This window comes from Maylandia zebra, linkage group LG17 (assembly GCF_041146795.1).
Source record: "Maylandia zebra isolate NMK-2024a linkage group LG17, Mzebra_GT3a, whole genome shotgun sequence".
In the NCBI taxonomy this organism is placed as follows: domain Eukaryota; kingdom Metazoa; phylum Chordata; class Actinopteri; order Cichliformes; family Cichlidae; genus Maylandia; species Maylandia zebra.
In genome coordinates this window covers 8,511,347-8,529,698 of record NC_135183.1, presented here as the reverse complement: position 1 = coordinate 8,529,698, position 18,352 = coordinate 8,511,347, and the positions used below count along the sequence as shown (strand labels likewise).

General features: G+C 39.0%; 1 protein-coding gene across 2 annotated transcripts in view; it reads right to left on the bottom strand.

Moving 5' to 3' along the window:
* Positions 1-18,352, bottom strand: part of LOC101467313 (contactin-associated protein-like 4) — a 106,456-nt gene that overhangs the window by 55,740 nt on the left and 32,364 nt on the right. For both annotated transcript variants that reach the window (XM_004562100.3, XM_076875849.1), the window contains exons 3-5: positions 11,988-12,181; positions 8,427-8,574; positions 6,956-7,162 (exon numbers count right to left, since the gene is read on the bottom strand). In XM_004562100.3, the coding sequence (XP_004562157.3) occupies positions 6,956-7,162; positions 8,427-8,574; positions 11,988-12,181 (549 nt within the window). The remainder of the gene's footprint in view (positions 1-6,955; positions 7,163-8,426; positions 8,575-11,987; positions 12,182-18,352) is intronic.

Genomic DNA, 18,352 nt, shown 5'->3' with positions numbered 1-18,352 from the left:
AATGCATCTAAACCTTCTGCTATTATCTATTAGCTCTGTTAGTTTGATCTTCTCTTGTCTTCCAACAGCTGACTGTGGAGGAGCATGCTGTGGCTCAGGGTGGATGCTCCAAGCTATTGATCTAAATTACACTGTCTGTAGACTCCAAGCTCCTTGGAGATTCGGAGGGAGGAAGAAGACAAAAGATGAATACCATGCAATTGTTAAAGGTAAATAATTCAATCTGAAAAAAGAACTAGCAGAGGCAGAATTTGGATCACATATGAAAAAGGCTTTGATAAATAAACATAAATATTTTTTTCAATAGCAAAAAAACAATAGGGTAGGGATTGACAGAGAGGCAGGGCAATAAAGAGAGCGTGCAGTGTCAGTGCTGTGACTGGGGCGAAGTACGATTTTTAGGATAATCTCAATTTAGCTCAATATAATCTCTGCACCGTTACAACAATCCTGTGTTTACTGTCGTTCCCAGCCAAGTTCTTTGAGCACTTTGCTGACTATCGGACTGAGCCTAGCAGGGATGTGACAGGCGTCACTCAGGGAGCTGATGTCAGACTGACAGCTTTTGCAGATGACGCCTCTTTCCAGCTGACATATACTAGACAATACCACCAGGGAAATAAACTGCTTCCACCCAGTCATAATGGGAATTGGACAATATTCTGCTTTTTATTTCAAGAATGCAGAAAGGGGAGGGTGAGACTAGGGTGAGGGGATGTAAAGAAGTAGAGAGAGGCCTGGAGTTGGAAACAGCAAATTTAGGCTTTCACAAAATCTTAGAAAAATAGCTGAGGGAATCTGGGATTTTCAGCGTGTGTGTGTGTGTGTGTGTGTGTGTGTGTGTGTGTGTGTGTGTGTGTGTGTGTCTGCATGGCAAAGGTCCCTTGTTCAAACATTAATATAACACTAAAATGCAGTTGAATTATGTCTTCTCTTGAAATGCTTTTTATGGTTAAGTAAATGGATGATGCAGGAAGTCTGACAATTGTGAAACGTGAACTGAATGGTACAGCATGTATTGTATTCAGGTTTTGTTGTCATATGATCACTAAACATATGATGTTGACTTGTCTGTCATTTCGAACATGTGCCCCTGTAGGGTAAGTTTAATAAAGCCCCATCTCTCAGGCCTAGTGACACTCAGTGCCCCCTCCTGGCAGCTACTGTGCACTAAAGCAAAACATATATTTCCTACCTGCAAACACCTGGCTTTGGTTGCTGGCAGACTGCTACGTGTCACTTGTAGTATGCATGAAAGAAACTGACTAGTTGACATGTGTTTTCCAAGTTACAGTGAAACTGTGGAAAATGCAACACAGCTAGAAAACTGAAATTGTTAGCCTTCAAAGTAAAAGTTGAGCCATTGCTGCGCCATTGAAGCACACTTTTACTTTGAAGGTAGTGTTTGCAGACAAGTCTGTGTCTTCCATGCAAACTACAGACATCCATGGCAACCTGTTAATGGCCAAAGCAACTGTAAGGATGTTTTTTTGCACAGCAACCTCTTTGCATCTGATTTCACCAGGAACTGTCATAAACCCAAGGAACCACTTGCCAACCAGTTTGGAGGACTTATTTCTCCATAGAGCACATATTTCGTATCACATCCAATCTGGTGGACAATCTTCAAGCAATATATGCATGGAGCAAACTCAGCTTTGCTTATAGTGATGGTCAAAATATTCAGTTTTCCACAAATCAAAACATGGCAGGAATTGTGGGAAATTCGGTGCTTATAGTGCATCTAAGAAGGTTTTGATCGATTATTAGTTCTAACAGCCGGATGCTCTCTGTTGCATCATACTCCTACTTGACCTTCTGGTGTGTGCTACCATTAGTTCATCAATGCTCTAACCTAATCTTTCTTTGAATTCTCCTTTCACCCACACAAAGAGCAGGTACCGAGTCTCACTCAGTTTTTCAGCAACCAAACAACTAGTCTGCAAAATTTCAACTATACTGCATGCCCCCTGTTTTGGGATAAGAGAATACTGTGATTAATGAAAAGTACAGTGACTAAGTGGTGCTTTTTATTTATTTATTTATTTATTTGTTCATTTATTGCTACATCAAAGAAAGTTTAACTTTAGATCAAATTATTGCTTTGTTATAAATATAACCACACAATCTTACATCACAGAAATAAATAAATAAACACATAAAACTAATTTCTATGATTAATTATCTGCAGTTTCACTTTTGGAATATAACTTCATTTAGGACCACAAAATATGGTTTTCTGAGGGAAAGTGATATATTCTCAGGAAGCTGCACTTTTAATTTCAGCTGTAACTGAAAGGAAGGCCTGGCTGATGAGCAGAGCAGCAGAGTACTCCAGCAGCCAGATGGCACGGTTGATGAGAGCTTTGCCATATGGTGATAATACGACAGGCTGGCAGTCCAACAGCACCTCAGGTTTAACCTTGTTTACGCCAGATACGCACACACGATGTCTCGCCTTGCACCTTGGGTCATGTTTTCTATTTTCCTGTCATTCATCATGGTTTCCTATTTTATTTTAATACACGTGTTTTAGGCACTTCAGTGTTGTGTCATCTCCACCATCATGAGTGTCATCTGTGCCTCATTGTGCCATTCCCAGAGTTTATTTAATATGGTTGTACCTCTCTTTCTGTGCCAGACTGTATTGTGTGCTCCAGCCTCTAGTTCCCAGTGTACATTTTTAGGGAATTTGACTTCCCAGATTCCCTGTACTGCCATGGCCTGGTCCCTGTCAGCGGCTGAGTGATTACCAAACTTTTTTGTTAAAGTGAAGTGTTTATTTTATTTTTTATTTTTTTTACTTTTAATTCTATCTCTCTAAGTTGTGCTTTTGAGTCCTGTGTCTGTAGCTTCATGGTCATCACAACATTTTACCTTCATTAGCTTCCACACAGGCAGTGGGTTATGTTATGCTAACCCACTGTGCTCCACAGTGTTCATCCTTGACACATGTTTATAGCATCCATCATATATTATAGATTAAAAGAGAGAGATGAGGATGTCAAGCTGGGAGAGAAACGGCCAGAAAGTGAGACCCCCCACTAGATAGAGGCGAAGAGTCTGGGAATAGCTAAGAATCAGTGAGACAAACAAGACAAGAAAAGAACAAAGCTAAACACAAGTTCCTTCTTGACAGTCAATCACCAACATTCTGATTGACTGTATCTGCCAGATATGTACAAATCCAGATAACAACAGTAGGGACGCTGTGTAAACAAATGTAAATAAAGAATTGATTTGCAAATGTCACAGACCCATATTTTAATCACAATAGATTAAATATAGGACATATCAGATGTATCCTTTTTTTTAAAAAAAAGTATTTCTTCATTTTGAACAACACGTTAAAAAAGTTGGGAAAGGGGCCATGTTTCCCACTGTGTAGGATGCCGTGTTCTTCTAACAACATCTGGAAACGGAGGAGACTGACTGCTGGATTCCTGTGAGAGGAATGTTGTCCTAATCTTGTCTGATAGAGGGTTCAAGCTGCTCAAAAGTCCTGGATGTTCTTCGTGGCATTTGTTTTGTTTGTTCGTTTGTTTGTTTCGTGATGTATCAGATGTTTTCAGTTCGTGAAAGGTCTGGACTACAGGTCAGGTTAGCTCCCAGACTTCCATTATGAAGCCGTGCTGCTGTAATAGATGCAGTGTGAGGTTTAGGAATCCTGCTGAAATGTGCAAGATTTTCCCTGAAAAGGTATTGTCTGGATGGGATAGTAGCATGTGTGCATTTTAATTCAGCTTTGGCCCAGAGAGATTGGGGACCTTTCTGGATACTGTTCAGTAGTGATGGGATTTCCGGCTCTTTTTAGAGATCCGGCTCTTTCGGTTCTGCTCACTAAAAAGAGGCTCCGAACCGGCTCTTCAGGTTGTTTTGTTGCTTTAATTAATTTATTATTAACAATAATATAAAATTATGCACAAAAGGAATTACTAATTTAAAAAAAGTGGTTTTATTTATATATGTTTATATATAAATATATGCGGTGGCCCCTAGAGAAAAAACATGTACAATCTCCAAAACACATTTCTAGCATGAACTAAACTTCCAAAGCAGAGCTACTAGATCACTTAAATTACACAATTGAAAGCATGTGTGTATTGTTTGTGTATTTATACACAGGCACTCATATATATTCAAATAATTTAAAAAAAAGTTAATTTACCTGTTACTATCACACACCAAATCTGGTCGTTGGTACTTGCTGGCTTGTGTAGCCACAAGATAACAAAAGCTCAACACTGCGCCCAGCATCCTGGAGCACTTCTGTTGTCTTTTGTACGTGTTTTGAGTTTTTATGTGCGTCTGAGTTTTTATGTGCTTCGGAGTTTGTACATGTTTTTACGTGTTTTGGAGTTTGTACGTGTTTTTACGTGTTTTGGAGTTTGTACATGCTTCAGAGTTTGTACGTGATTTGAAGTTTGTATGTGCTTTGTCTCTAGGGGCCACCGTAAATATACTTTTATTTATTCACTCCACATAAAATGTAATAAATAAATCATATAATACAAAAATCAACTATTCACATTTCAACTTTTAACCATTTAAATTTTCAGCTGTTTCCTTTTACAAATTTAAAGTGAAAACAACACAAAACACTGCAAACCACAACACAATTAAATATAAATTATAATATGAAAACAAAAAGAACATGCATATTCTCTGTCATATGGGCCCGCATGAATAAACTTTCTGAATCCTTTATCATCTGCAACCGAAAATAGTTGTGGATGATTACTATACCTTTCTAATGTGATGTTGTTGTCCCTGGCTCTCTTTCTCTCTCTCTCCCTCTGGCTCTGTTCCTGTGCTACTGAGTGTAACTACCGCCCCTCCCCCCTCTGCCCAGCGTAAAGCACAAGGCTCGCGTGCAGAGTGAAGCGGTAAAAAAGTGCGAGAGAGAGGCTGAGAGAAAGAAAAAAAAAACCCACGTGACGGCTCGCGATAAGGAGCCGGCTCGCATCGTTCATGTCAAAGAGTCGGCTCTAAGAGCCATTTCGTTCGCGAACGACCCATCACTACTGTTCAGGCAGTGGCTTCTTCTTTGAATGATAAAGCTTTAACCTGTACCTGTGGACAGCACAGTAACCAGTGTTCAGAGACAATGAATTTTGGAAGTCTTCCCAAGCTGTGCAGTGATTTCCATAACAATATCATGCCTGTTTTTAATATGGTGCCCTAGAAGCCCCAAAGATCACATGCATCCAATATTGATTTTGTGTCCTTTCCTTTGCACACAGAGATTTCTCCAGATTTTTTGAATATTTTTATGATGTTATGTACTGTACATGATGACATATTCATAGTCAATTTTATGTTGATGAGCATTATTGTGAAATACACAATTTACAGATTAGTGATCCTCTGCCCATCTTACCTTATGAGAAACTCTGCCTTACTAAGATGCTCTTTTTATGCACAGTCATGTTACTGATCAGTTGCCAGTTATTTTAATTAGTTGCTATGAAATTCAAAATAAGCTAATATTTATTGGAAAACAATTAATATGGTTTTATGTTCTACAGTGAATAAAATATGGCTTTTGAGATTTTCAAATGACTGCATTCTGTTTTCATTTACATTTTACAAAGCATCCCAACTTTTTCAGAGTTAGACATATAGCACTCTTTCTAATTAGCTTGAGACATATGGATAAACAAACAAGCACTGTAGTGAGCTAAAAGGCATATGTAGAAAGAACCATAATTCCCCTGAGTTTCATCAAAATTGAATCAGAGGTATTTCCCAAAATTGTTTCTGACAAACATGCAAGTGAACCAGCAGATGGGTTGAGAGTGACTTCAAGCTTGTTCCATTTCATTATAGGAACAAAACATGCAAGATATTAAATTTGCTATACACAGAAGGGATTTTGGAAGCTCTGGACCCTGAGTCAGTGCATAATTATGCTGTACAGTTTGCGTGTTTAGCTGACATTTACTCGCAGAACTAAACAATGAAAGAAAAATAAATGAACAGATGAGTGGAGCTGCAGAGTTTGCCAGTGCAGTTGGCTCAAGGAACTTCCAAAATATTGAATTCAATTCAAACATCGGAAGTTTCACTCACTCTCCAGCACAGAGTTTCAGTCATTGTCCTCAGGAAGTCGATCACTGCTGATTTGGTCCTTCCAAAAACATTACCATGTTCAGTTGGTGTGAATATGTTGCTTGCAAACTGTTTGAGGAGTGCAAAATAGTCCCTGATTATATAGTATGACAACATGACAATCAGGCACACTATTAAGATCAAAACACACGTCATCACAGCAGACAAAGTCCCTCTGACAGGTACGGTTTTTCCCAAAAGGGTAAATCTTAACAAGTAATTTGTTAAATCAGTTGGACTGCCCTAAAGCGTACCCTCCTTTATGTCTTTCTGGACACTAATAGGACCCTTACAAGTTAGAGGTCAAATTTATACCATCAGTACATCCAGTGGGAAGCTGAGGGGTCACACTATATACACACACACACATATATATATATGTAAATTACAAACATTCAGCAGTAACAGATGGACAACACAGACTCGGGGAAAATACCTACAGAAGGACTCGTGCTGGGGTTTAAACTAATGTTGTCACAGGAGGCTTCTTAGAGAGCTTGGCAGCTAATGCTAGTGCTAGTCCTTTGGGACCACAGACTTTCTGTATATGTGATGCTACCGCTGCCTGTTCAAATGATGGAAAATGTATGTTTTACATCTCTGCTGGCAGTGCCATTGTCACACCTTTCCAACAATGTGTGTCTCAGCATGACAAGCTACACATGCATAAAAGACCTGATTTAAACAGAGTGAATATATTTATCTTGCACAACCAATTAGGCAATATCACTATAAACTGCAATTTCGCAGAATGATTCAGCATTATTGGGGTTATGTTTATCATGTAAGAAAACACAACAAAGCATTAATTTATGTCTGTAGCTCTTTGAGACCGGTGTCCTACCCTGTAGGTGGTAGAGTAGCAGCTTTCCTTTCTCGAGCACCAACGTGAGGCTGTGATCTCGCTGTCCCTCTGCATGGAGCAGTGTCCCAGAATTCTTCAGGGTTTTAAACTTCAAAGAAATAGTCTCCATCACAGTCCAGCTTGCCCTCACACTCAGTCTGTAGACCAGGCTACTTCTGCTCCCATCAAAGCTTGCCACGCTAGAAGCTACAGAACAAAATTAAGTGGGAGAGGGAAAAGTTTTATTCTTTACATTTCAGTCATTTTAAATAACATACTAGCACCAAATACTAACACAACTGTGCAAACTCTGTCTTTGCCACCATTTTTCTAACATCATGAATTTCACAGAATTGTAAGATATTTCTAGACAGATTTGGATCTCTTGGTGAAATTATTTACTCAGCAAGCACATTTAACTCCATTAACATCACTTTTCCATATGATTTAGCCCAGAGTTGACCATTCCTTTTGGTGCTATGTTCAATGCTATGTTCGATTTGTGAAACTTCTTTAGTATATTTTAAAATAAAGAGGCGATTGCGATTGATCAGTAGGCTTCACTAGTTGAATTTAAGCCCTGTTGTCACAGAAGTACAGTTTTACAAACCATAGCTTTATTATAGGTAGGGTACAACACAAAGTAACAGGGCTGACATTTAGTTAAGTCAGTTACAAAGAAGCAAAGCTTGCTGCTGCTGCCTTGAAATGCTTGGATTGCTTGAAGGCATTTTGCATGTACATTTCTATTGTTTCAATTCGTATTGCACTCTGTATTAAAACCATGTGTTCTCTGTACATCTCACACACAACACCCAATAATTCTAGTGCATGGCTTAGTGTTTGAATAGCACTGCTTATTTTTCTAAGAACTAATGGTTTCTAAATTGACTGCAAAAGGTTTGTATGACTCACATCACACACCAGAGCAAAATCAAACCAAAGCCTATGTGTGTGGGAGTATTTTAAATCTATTTTTCTAAAAAACAATGAACAATCTTGTTCTGTATATAATGCTACAGGATTAATATAACTTTCAAGGTGTTCCAGGGACCATTTCTTATTTTTCCGCACCACATTTAAACACCATAATCCAAATTTGATAGAGATAATCTGTGTAGATTTAATCCAACAAATCAAGATTTTAATTAATTGACTAAAGTTTGACTTTACATTCTAAGATACAAAACTAGCTGCTAGCAAAATACTTGTAATACAATAACAAGCCAAAACTGCCATTTGTAATATTTTAAAAGAAGACACTTTTAATGCCACAACACATTTACATTTTTAGCATTCAAAATGAGTTGAAGCCAGTCGGGCATTAAAGACTTCAAGACAGGCAATCAAGACCAACTAACTGTTGATAACATAATTATATGTTACTTAAGGTCAAAATATTCTATGATAAAATAAACATTGGATATATTTATAATTGCTATAACATAACACTTAATTCACAGTTACTTACTATATCGACATCCATATATTTCCAGTCTGAGGCCAATCCTCCCACTGGGGTTCCAGTCCAGTGGGATTAAACGAAGAAAGCGAGCTATGACCGGCTGCTCCAGTTTGTACTGGACTACAGTGTCAGCATTACTGTTACCTGGAAAAGCCTGCAACAATACAGTTACATGTTTGTTACAGTTACCGTTTTCTTCATTCTTACACTCTGTCTCAGTCAGCTGATTGCTGCAACAACAATGTAATAATGTAATAATGATGTAATAGCAATAACAAACACTAAAGGGTGATGCCTCTATCAGGAAAGCAGATAGATATGCTTCTCATCAAGTGTTCATAATGGTGACTAAAAGCTAGATAGGACCATTATACATTGAAAGTTTTACATATTCGAGGGCTGAAAATCTCTTTGTCAGTGGAAAGCCATTGATCCTAAGTAATGATAATGTCTCTCCCTCTCCCTCATCTCTGTCCAGTGATCAATAACTTGGACCTATTCTGTCTCCGTAGCAAGCCTCTCTTTAAAAGACTAATGGCTTCTATTTTTCCCAATCAGCTGCCTGTGGGAATCCAGCAGGGCTCACACACACAGAGAAACACCTGCAATAATATGTGTAAGAAGAAAACAAGAAGAACAAGCTGCATATACGGTATAGAGTAGGTGTCCATGTGTTCCTGTGCATGTCATTTGCTTGTGTCCTATCTGGAGCGCTTGTGTGATGCTACCTGTGTGTTTGTGTGAGAAACTCAGCTGAGGGTGTACCGATGTAACTGTGTGAGAGAAATTGGCTTCTCTGGCACTGCATAATTGTGATCTCAGTGCCGTCTTCAAGGGCTGAGCCGGCTGGCCAGCAGAGCGTTAAGCTCAACAAATGGCTCTGTTTCCTGCTGAGGAGAGCAGCATCTCATTTACTTGCCTGAGCATCTTTTGAAATATGAGTAGCCTCTGACAAGCCTTCAGTCAAGGAGAGAGGAATGGCTAGAGAATGAGTCGAAGAAGAGGATGAGAGGGCATGACAAAGGAATCGCAGAGGAACTGTGCCTGGCGTAGTTGGTACCACCAAGACAATATAAAAATACTGAATTATGCAATAAAGTCCTTCATTAAAAGGAGCTACAAGAAAAGAACGTTTGGAATCAGCAGTATAATAATGTTGGCAGACACGTTATTCAAGTGACATGTCAGTCAACATAGGAATTTCACTGCATAGCTGCCCACAGTGAAGCTAGATTATTCACTATTAAATAGGGTGTTTGCTGAAATATACTTGTTGCCATGCTAATGACTTTTGCTCCTTAGGAAGTTCTGAGGAGAGTTGCCAGCTTTGTTAACCTCATTTACTCCTCTTTACTTTATCAGGGAGGTAAATTATCATAAGTGGGCTTTAAAAAAAACTTCTAAATGACGCACTGACTTTTAAATCTCAACCAAACTCTTGTGCCTGCCACCCTATGGGCCAAAATCAGATATACCTCTTATGGTGGTCTGGTTTTCCGGCAATGTTTGGATCGCATCCCAGAAGCATGTTTGTGGCACAGGAAATCCTGGGGATGCTGAGGGATGCCTTCATAGTGCATAACTCCTTAAAGGTCGAATTTAATGACAAGTATTGTCTTGGTCATGCTTCTGACATGATGTGCTTTCTTTAGGATTTGAGATTGCTGTTTGGTATCTGGGTTGAAGCCAGAGATATACTGTACAGTGGGGGTAACAATTCTTTGATCACTTGCTGAACTTGTAAGTTTGCTTACTTCTAAAGGAATGAACAGTCTCTTTGGTAGTTTCATAATGGAGAGAGACAGAATATCAGTGAAAAAACCTAGAAATAAAACACATTACATGAAAGTTCTAATTTGATTTTTATGTCACCGAAAATGTCATCTCTCTCTGCAGATTTTCTAGCTGACTGAAGTCTGAAGACTGGCTGGGCCACTCCATGAGCTTAATGTGCTTCTCCTTTAGCCACTCCTTTGTTGCAGAATGATGGGGAAGGATAGGTCATGATCATGGATGGAAGACCCGCCCACAACAAGTTAGTGCATACTCAAGTTTGAAGAAAAATGGTGAAATGCAAATGGTCAGATTGGGACTTCAAGAAAACATCCAAAAAAGTAAGAGTGAATGATAAAAGGTTAATTAATGTCATTTTTGTGTTTGTTTTCTATAGGCACAGTCTCCTTTTGAATCACACTTTAAAACATTTGAAACATGTGGCATCATAAAGTAAGACTCCACATGCAACTTGCTTGATGATGGGATCTAATTTTATTCTATTTTTAATCCATGAAGTAGTTAGTGACTCTAACCATCAAATAAATGAAAGTAACCTGAGTAGAGACTTTGTTTCTACCTTTACCTCACAAGTCAGTGAGAAGCTGTGACTGATGCAGCTGTTTTTGCAGTAAAATTCTCACCATCACAGAGACGCTAAGCAAGCCTGACTAATATACGAAGCTTTAAAAGTGCTCTAAAAGCTGATGTGGATTCACCGCCTTTCATGCTGACTGTCAAATCAACATGTTTTTAAGCTACAAGGAGTGTGTTCTTTAGTGATGACTTGAAGGGCTTTGGAGAGTTTGTATCCTTCACTGTGAAAAAGTTGTACCCAGTCAAATGTGAGGGGAAAAAAAGTTTTCTTTGGGTTGCTGCTGTAGTGAAAGCTGCACTTTCTTCCACACAGAAGGGAGGATACGCGTGACATATCAAACGTTGTTCAGTCAGTCGAGGTTTGCATGGCTGCCTGTCATTCTGACATCTGTACTTTGCTCATTGGTGATCAGTCATTCTCCCAGTCTAGTATTCTCTTTTTTATTGAAACAACACTGGAAAAATAAAAAATTAAAGAGAGAAAAAGAAATGGGGAATATATTTAGACGTAAAGCAACCGCAACACTAGGTACTTAAGTCACTGCGTGCTTTTCTCAGCGAGCTTTCTCACCAATTTCTTCTGCACATTTACATTTTAAGAGCCGCCACACTTATCGAAAGCGGCTGAGCTCGAAAGCGCCCATTCAGCGACCTGCTTGCAGACTGGTGATGGACAGCTTTCAGGCATCAAAGCTGGGAGTTTTTCTACGCCAGGCGGTCTTTCTCATAACAGCACCAACCTCCTGTCAGCACAGGCTAAACTGTCTGACAGCAGACCCACACCGTCAACAGACTCCTGCCCAAGTTCCTTTCATTGTTCCATGTATTATTAATAAATAGTGAAAGGCTCCTGGTGTGCACGCCATGTTGCTGCAGGCAGCACCAGTCCCCACAGATAATGTTAAATAATGTCTATGACAGTTAGGTCAACTGTGTGTGATTGTAGAGTGTCACTGCCTGGACAAACTGTATTTTTAGCTGTTAAAATCTGTATTATATAACACATGTGGGGGGTTTCTTTTTGTGTGCACTTTTTGTTAAATATCTATGATCTTGTCACGATCAGTTAAAAAATATGTACTTTTCTACAACAAGATGATGGATTGACATGGACATCCATACTCCCATCAGGTGACTGCACAAATATGTTGCACACCCAACACTACTATGTAATCCTGCCACCGGAAGAAGAGTTACCCCTAAGCTGTCTTCCTGCCGGTGTTGTCTCCAGTTGTGTCCTGTGTCACTGAACATCAACAGATAGGCCGTGAGCCAATCAGAGCTGCCGTAGCGGCCCTGCGTGGCAACAGCAGTGATTTGGGTTCTCCTCCCCAGGTCCACCTCCAACCACTGGTATCGGTCTGAGACCAGAGGAGACCAACCTCCAGCTCCTGCACAGGGGACAAAAACAAAGAGTGGATTATAATAATGGGTATACGCGGTTAGTGTAAACTTAGTGTGAGTATTATTCTTGTTGTGGGACCACGACTCTTACACAGTCACACTGCAGGCACTATGGTTATCATAAGGTAAATATTATATTTTAACAAGAAGACCTGGTTTAAGATCAAGATGAAGTTCAGGCAAAAAGCAGTTACGGTCGACAGTGAAAAAAATGCTCTGTGTTTGTGTGTGAAAACATTAGCATAAAAAGTCATTGGTGTAAGGTTTGACCAGTCAGGTGGTGATTAACTAATCTGACCAGCTGACCACTGTTCACATGCATAAGTTAGTATTGTGGATCACATTTGCAAAACGGTATTACTAATACTCCATCCAAGCATGTGTTATTTGACTGTTTGGTTAGCCACGGCTCTGTAAATGGTGTCAAAATCATTTCACTTGTTATTCTGTGTTTGCAGCCTATAACCATCCTAAGCGTTGATTAACTCTGAGCTGTGTGACTTTTGACTGACTTGAGACATTTGTATGAGTGTGAGTAGTAAAAATGAAAAGAATGGAAATAATACCAGTTCAAACAGCCAATTTGGAGAAATCATTAAAGAACAAGAAATCAAAGACAGCAACATAAATTACCAATAATCCGCTAATGCCTGTTGATGCCTTCAGGTATCTAAATTAAGATTTAACACACCATTTTATTCTGTTTTTGTCTTTTAAAGCATTTCTTGGTTTGTACAATACATTTTTTTTAGATATTCTTAAGTCTTCAGATTGATTATAAAATGGTAAATGGGTGTTTTCTAATCTGCATACTTCAACAGCTCAAATATCTGGATCCAAGCATGGCAGCCACTTCAGTATGAAATCTTCAGGTTTTTCATATCACAAAATGTCACGATGGTCAAAGATGCCAAGAAGCCATTGGCTCCCTTTAATCGACTCGAAGGGAAGTTTAAAAACTATTTGCCAAAAATGCAGATCCCTTCAGAGATGACAGAAACATCACAGAGAGCGTTTAAGTTACTGGAAAGGTATATTAGTTAATGTTCCATTTGTAAATATTTTCTTCATAATAAGGAGACCCTGCTTTGAACTTTAAATATTGCAAATCACAGTACAATTATAGTGCATCCCTTTTCTGGATTTGATTGAAGTCCACATAGATGCTCACAGACATAAAACCCTAGAATATGTCAACATTTGCCTGGTTTCATGATGATAACTAATAAATCCTCAAGACATTAAGTGGGATATATCTGGGCCACAAACCCTTTGAAGAAAAATGGATTAGATGATGCAGCACCAGAATGGTATTTATGAATCTCCACAAGTAAGTGTCAAGATTTGTCCTGCCATTTAATGGATCTGTTCTGGTTTTTATGAGCTCACCAAGGTGACAATATGAGAGAAAGTGAATGTGATTCAACTTCACTTAAAATATCTTCTCTGACATGAGACAAATCACTGAGCTGAAACTTTTGTCTGTTCTCCAGTGACATGCAGAGTACTATCATATTTTCCAGGGGTAACGTGCTCCATTTTTGTCTGGGCAACATCTGTTGCAACAGCTGGAGAGGACACTCAGGGATGTAAGGGACTAACACACACTATGTTCATGCTGTTGTCTAAAATAGGTACTTCCATCAGCACTGTGGTATGTCTGACACTGCTATACCATTTTTTTTAAGAAGATGCAAGTGTGGAGGTAGCAGCACACTGGAAGGACAGAGTCATAATACCTAAATGCACTCATTTAGAAATCCTCATTAGAATGAAGGCTGATAGTCTATAGTTAGATCTGCACATTTTCTTGTTTCAAAGGGAATTCAGATAAAACTAAGGTTATTGAGCTATGTTCTAAAATTTAGAATCAAAAAATCTTGAACAGTCAGGCACCATCTAATCTTAAAGACCTAATAGTAGCATATAACTCCAACATAGCATTTTACTATTGGACTGCTGGCTTACCTGTGGTTACTAGGATATTTAAAAGGAGTATGGGAGGGAGAGCCTTCATCTTTCCGGAACCTCGTCTATGGAACCAGCTCCGAGTTTGGATTCTACTGTAATTAGGATTAAACTTTCCTATTTTATAATATTTATATTCAGGATTGGATCAGATTAACCTCCTGTCTGCACTACAAACGGCCTAGGTTGCTGGGGGCTTCCCATGATGCACTGAGTGTTTCTTCTTCCCTCACTCTCTTTGTGTTTACACACCACTCTACATTTAATCATTACTTAATTTTAATCTGGCTCTCTTCAATAGAGCATCTTTTGTCACGCTCACTCCAACCTGTTGCAGCAGATGGATGGTTCTCCTGCAGGTGTCTTCCTGTTAAAAGGGAGTTTTTCCTTCCCACTGACAACAAAGTGCTTACTCATAGGGAGTCATTTGATTATTGGGGTTTTCTCTCTATTACTGTAGGGTCTTTATCTTACAATATAAAGCACTTTGAGGTGATTTGGTGCTATATAAACAAAGCTGAATTGAACTGAACAGAAATGACTGTTCAGTTTGAAGCCTTTGAACTCAGCTATTTGTGCAAAAAGTACAGCTATAAAAATACGTTTTTGGATTTCTTCTAGTGTTGACTTTTTTTCTTTTTTTTGCCTGCCAGTGTTGATTTTTTTTTAGCTACAAACAAAAATCACGGTGGATTTTTCAAAACTAAGGACCTTTAATATCCAAGTAAATTAATCAAATAAAAAATATATAATGCAATAAACCTGTTTAAGTAGAGCTAGCAATACACCCTCCAATTAAGTATCACAAAATGTTGGGGTATATTTGACAATGTATCACTGTTTAGTGTTTTTATCAAGCTTCGTTGTTGAAGTGAAATCAAAAGTAAAGTAGGTGAAAGTTGATTTCACTAAATGTTCCACAAAGAATAACGTGGAGTATTCACACACAGATTATAATATCCTTTGGCATCTTAATCAAAGAAGAAAAACTCACTGTCATGCATAGTAAGCAAAAATCTAAATGAATCTGGATTAGAATATTGAATATAAGAGCATATAAGGAGAAACAACATATTTGTTTTGTGGTACTCAATTTTATTGAGCTAGTATGTGTTTTTAATGTTTTGCCTGCTGTAACACAGTAATTTCTCAAAATTTCTGGCATAAACAAAATATATCTTATCTGAAATAAGCTGCTGAATATTTATGCACCAGACTCCATCAGGGATGTTTGAGTCTGAGAGCCTCCATGATTTGTTTTTCTATAAGTACAGTTAGTTGCATCCAATCACCTCTAATCACCTCAAGCTCATGTTTCAAATGAAATGTTTTGGGAAAAGATTAAAATATCTGGATTTGAAAAAAGAATGGTGTAGATCGAAACAGGAAAGATGGCAGGAACACACAGCAGGAGTGTGAACTGTGTCATATAAAATACTGCAGTTAATCAAGTGGGTTTGTATTTGGGAAATTTAGGAACATGTCGCAGAGGATGAGTAGGTTGGAGAAAGGGAGTGAAGAAGTGAACTAGCCCAGAAAGTGAAACAAAGGCAGAAAAGGACTGAAAGGCACAGACACAAAGAGTGGTGCCTTGATGCAGTTGCTAACCTTTGCAGAGACATTGCCATAACTAACACAGCTGCAATCTGATTTTATTTTACTTTGGATGCTGCTGGTATCCCATGTGTGTGTGTGTGTGTGTGTGTGTGTGTGTGTGTGTGTGTGTGTGTGTGTGTGTGTGTGTGTGTGTGTGTGTGTGTGTGTGTGTTTGAGTGGCTGTGTCTGAGTTTGTGAGTCTACATGTGTGTAAGCTTGATAAAAAGTGCTGAGTCAGGGCAAAGCAAATCCATGGTGCCCAAGGAGCAGATGGAGGGATTTCTCCCCTACTGAGGGTGCACACATACACACCACACCCACACCCACACACACACACACACGATAACGCAGCCACCCTGAAGAGCAGTTGAGATTGTGTTGTCAAAGTGATGTCATGCTGCTATTAGGACAATGTAAATCAATACTACAAACTCTTTCAAACTGCCAAAGTGGACACAGTGTCTTTTTATCACATCTATTATTAATCCTCCTTATATCAGTTTACTGTGTTAACACAACCCGCCATGAACTTCATTTGAATTGTTCAACATAGCACGCTGCAGAACAGATTGCTAAAGTACAGCAGTGATTGGTAATGTCAGTCAGCATCATAACTGATCATAGAGATTATGGACCTTTAAAAAAACAGCCCACACTTTCAGTTGTAGCTTGAAGGAGAAACAAATCTAACAACTTTAATAATGGCTCAGTTCCATTCTGCCTCCCAGTATAATGTGTCAGTGAGAAAGTATCCACGCTGCCAGCATGTTGAAATCTCTTCATCAAATTGGTTGATTGCTATGAGATGAAGTGAGATGCATGGCAACATGCTAACATTCAACTCAAGGAACAGTAGAGAAGTCAATGTTCAGCTGAGCAACGTTACAGAGAGTAGTTATTTTAATTTGTAGTTAATTTTAAAAAGGCAAACATGTATATTCATCACAACTTAAAAGGGAAATATATTACAAGGGAAATATTTCAAGCCCTTATTGTTTTAGTTTAGGTGATTATAGCTTACATAATATTTCCTAAAATCAGCCAAAAGAGAAAAAAAAATTCAACAGAGAAATCTGTTCTGCATTGAAAACCTCTGAAAAGCAACTCGTTTATACCGTTAGTACTTAGTACCGCAAATTCCCACTGCAGTGTGGCGTGGACTGCATTAGTGCGTGGTTCTGCAGAAGTGTTATTGAAGGCCGGGTTGCTTTAAAAACAGCTTTCAGCGTCTCTGTATTTTTAGGGTGGGTTCTTTTTGACAATCACTCATTGATTCTCTGTGGAGTTCAGGTCAGGTGAGCTGTTGGCCAGCACAGTAATAATATGGTCAGCAAACCATTTGGCAGTAGTTTTGGCACTATGGGCAGATGCCAAGTCCTGCTGGAAAAGGAAATCAGCATCTCAGTAAAGCTTGTCAGCAGACGGAAGCATGAATAAAAAGCATGCAATAAAATCTCCTGGTAGAAAGTTGCAGGAAACTCTGTGGTATAACCACAACTAATGCTGCAATCCAGATAGCTTGGAACTTTGATGTCAGAACTCGGGTGTGATGTCATTCCCATTTTGGTTTTCAGCAAGATAGAAGCATCCAGGTATCAATAAAAATAAACTTTTTTTGCACTTAAAAACCACATTCATGGGTAGAGCCATGCAAATGAACACCTTGGCGTCACGTTTAACCCATGTGAGTAATCATTATTTATCAATGTGTGTTTTAGAAGGGGCATACTGTAACCCAAGAAATGATTTTTTCCTAGATTTAATCTGTTTTTGGTGCCTAAAAAGTAAGCAGTGAGTGAAAGCCAAGGCTAAAAGCAAATGTGGGGGAATAAAGCAAAGCTTGAGAAACAAAGCAGCAGTCTCCTGGCTGACAAACTTGTGACTTCACTTGAATTAACCGTGTCTGAGGTCATCTTCTTTTCTCTTGCTGTGCTTCCTGCTTGTTAGGGCAGCAGCTAAAGGCCAGAGCTAATAAGTACCTCAGTAACAGACATGGACACTGACAGCGCAAGAGGAGAGAGCAGACAGGCTGACCTTTACTCATTACAGCTGGAGTGGAGAGGGAAGAAGTGACAAACACAAACAAAGGAAAGGAAGAGACTGACAGAGTGACAGAAGAAGGCAGATCAATTGACATCTATAGGACTGCAGAGGAGGGAGACTTAAGAAGAGAGGAAGAAAGGAAGAAACACCTGGAAGAGAGGAGCGCTGAAGGGGTCTAAATAAAAGAGGGGAGAACTGGGTATAAAGTGTTTGGGGGAAAAAACTAATGACCATGTTTCTCACATATCACCTGTTTGATCAGCAGCATAATTATTTCTGTCAGTTCTAATCCAGCATATCTGTTTGTTTTCTCTGTATAGCCTGTTTTATACAGACTATGGTATGTACCAAGGCTGCATTCCTTCCAGTACTGAAAGGAGGCACCATACACCTATACTGAAGGAAGCTCAAGGTCACGTTTATTTATATAGCACATTACCAACAGTCTATGCTGCACAAAGTGCTTCACAGTGTAAAAGGAAGGAAGAAGGACACCAACAAACAGACATGCAAATAGTCCTATCATAGTTTTCAGACAAGGAAAGACTTCA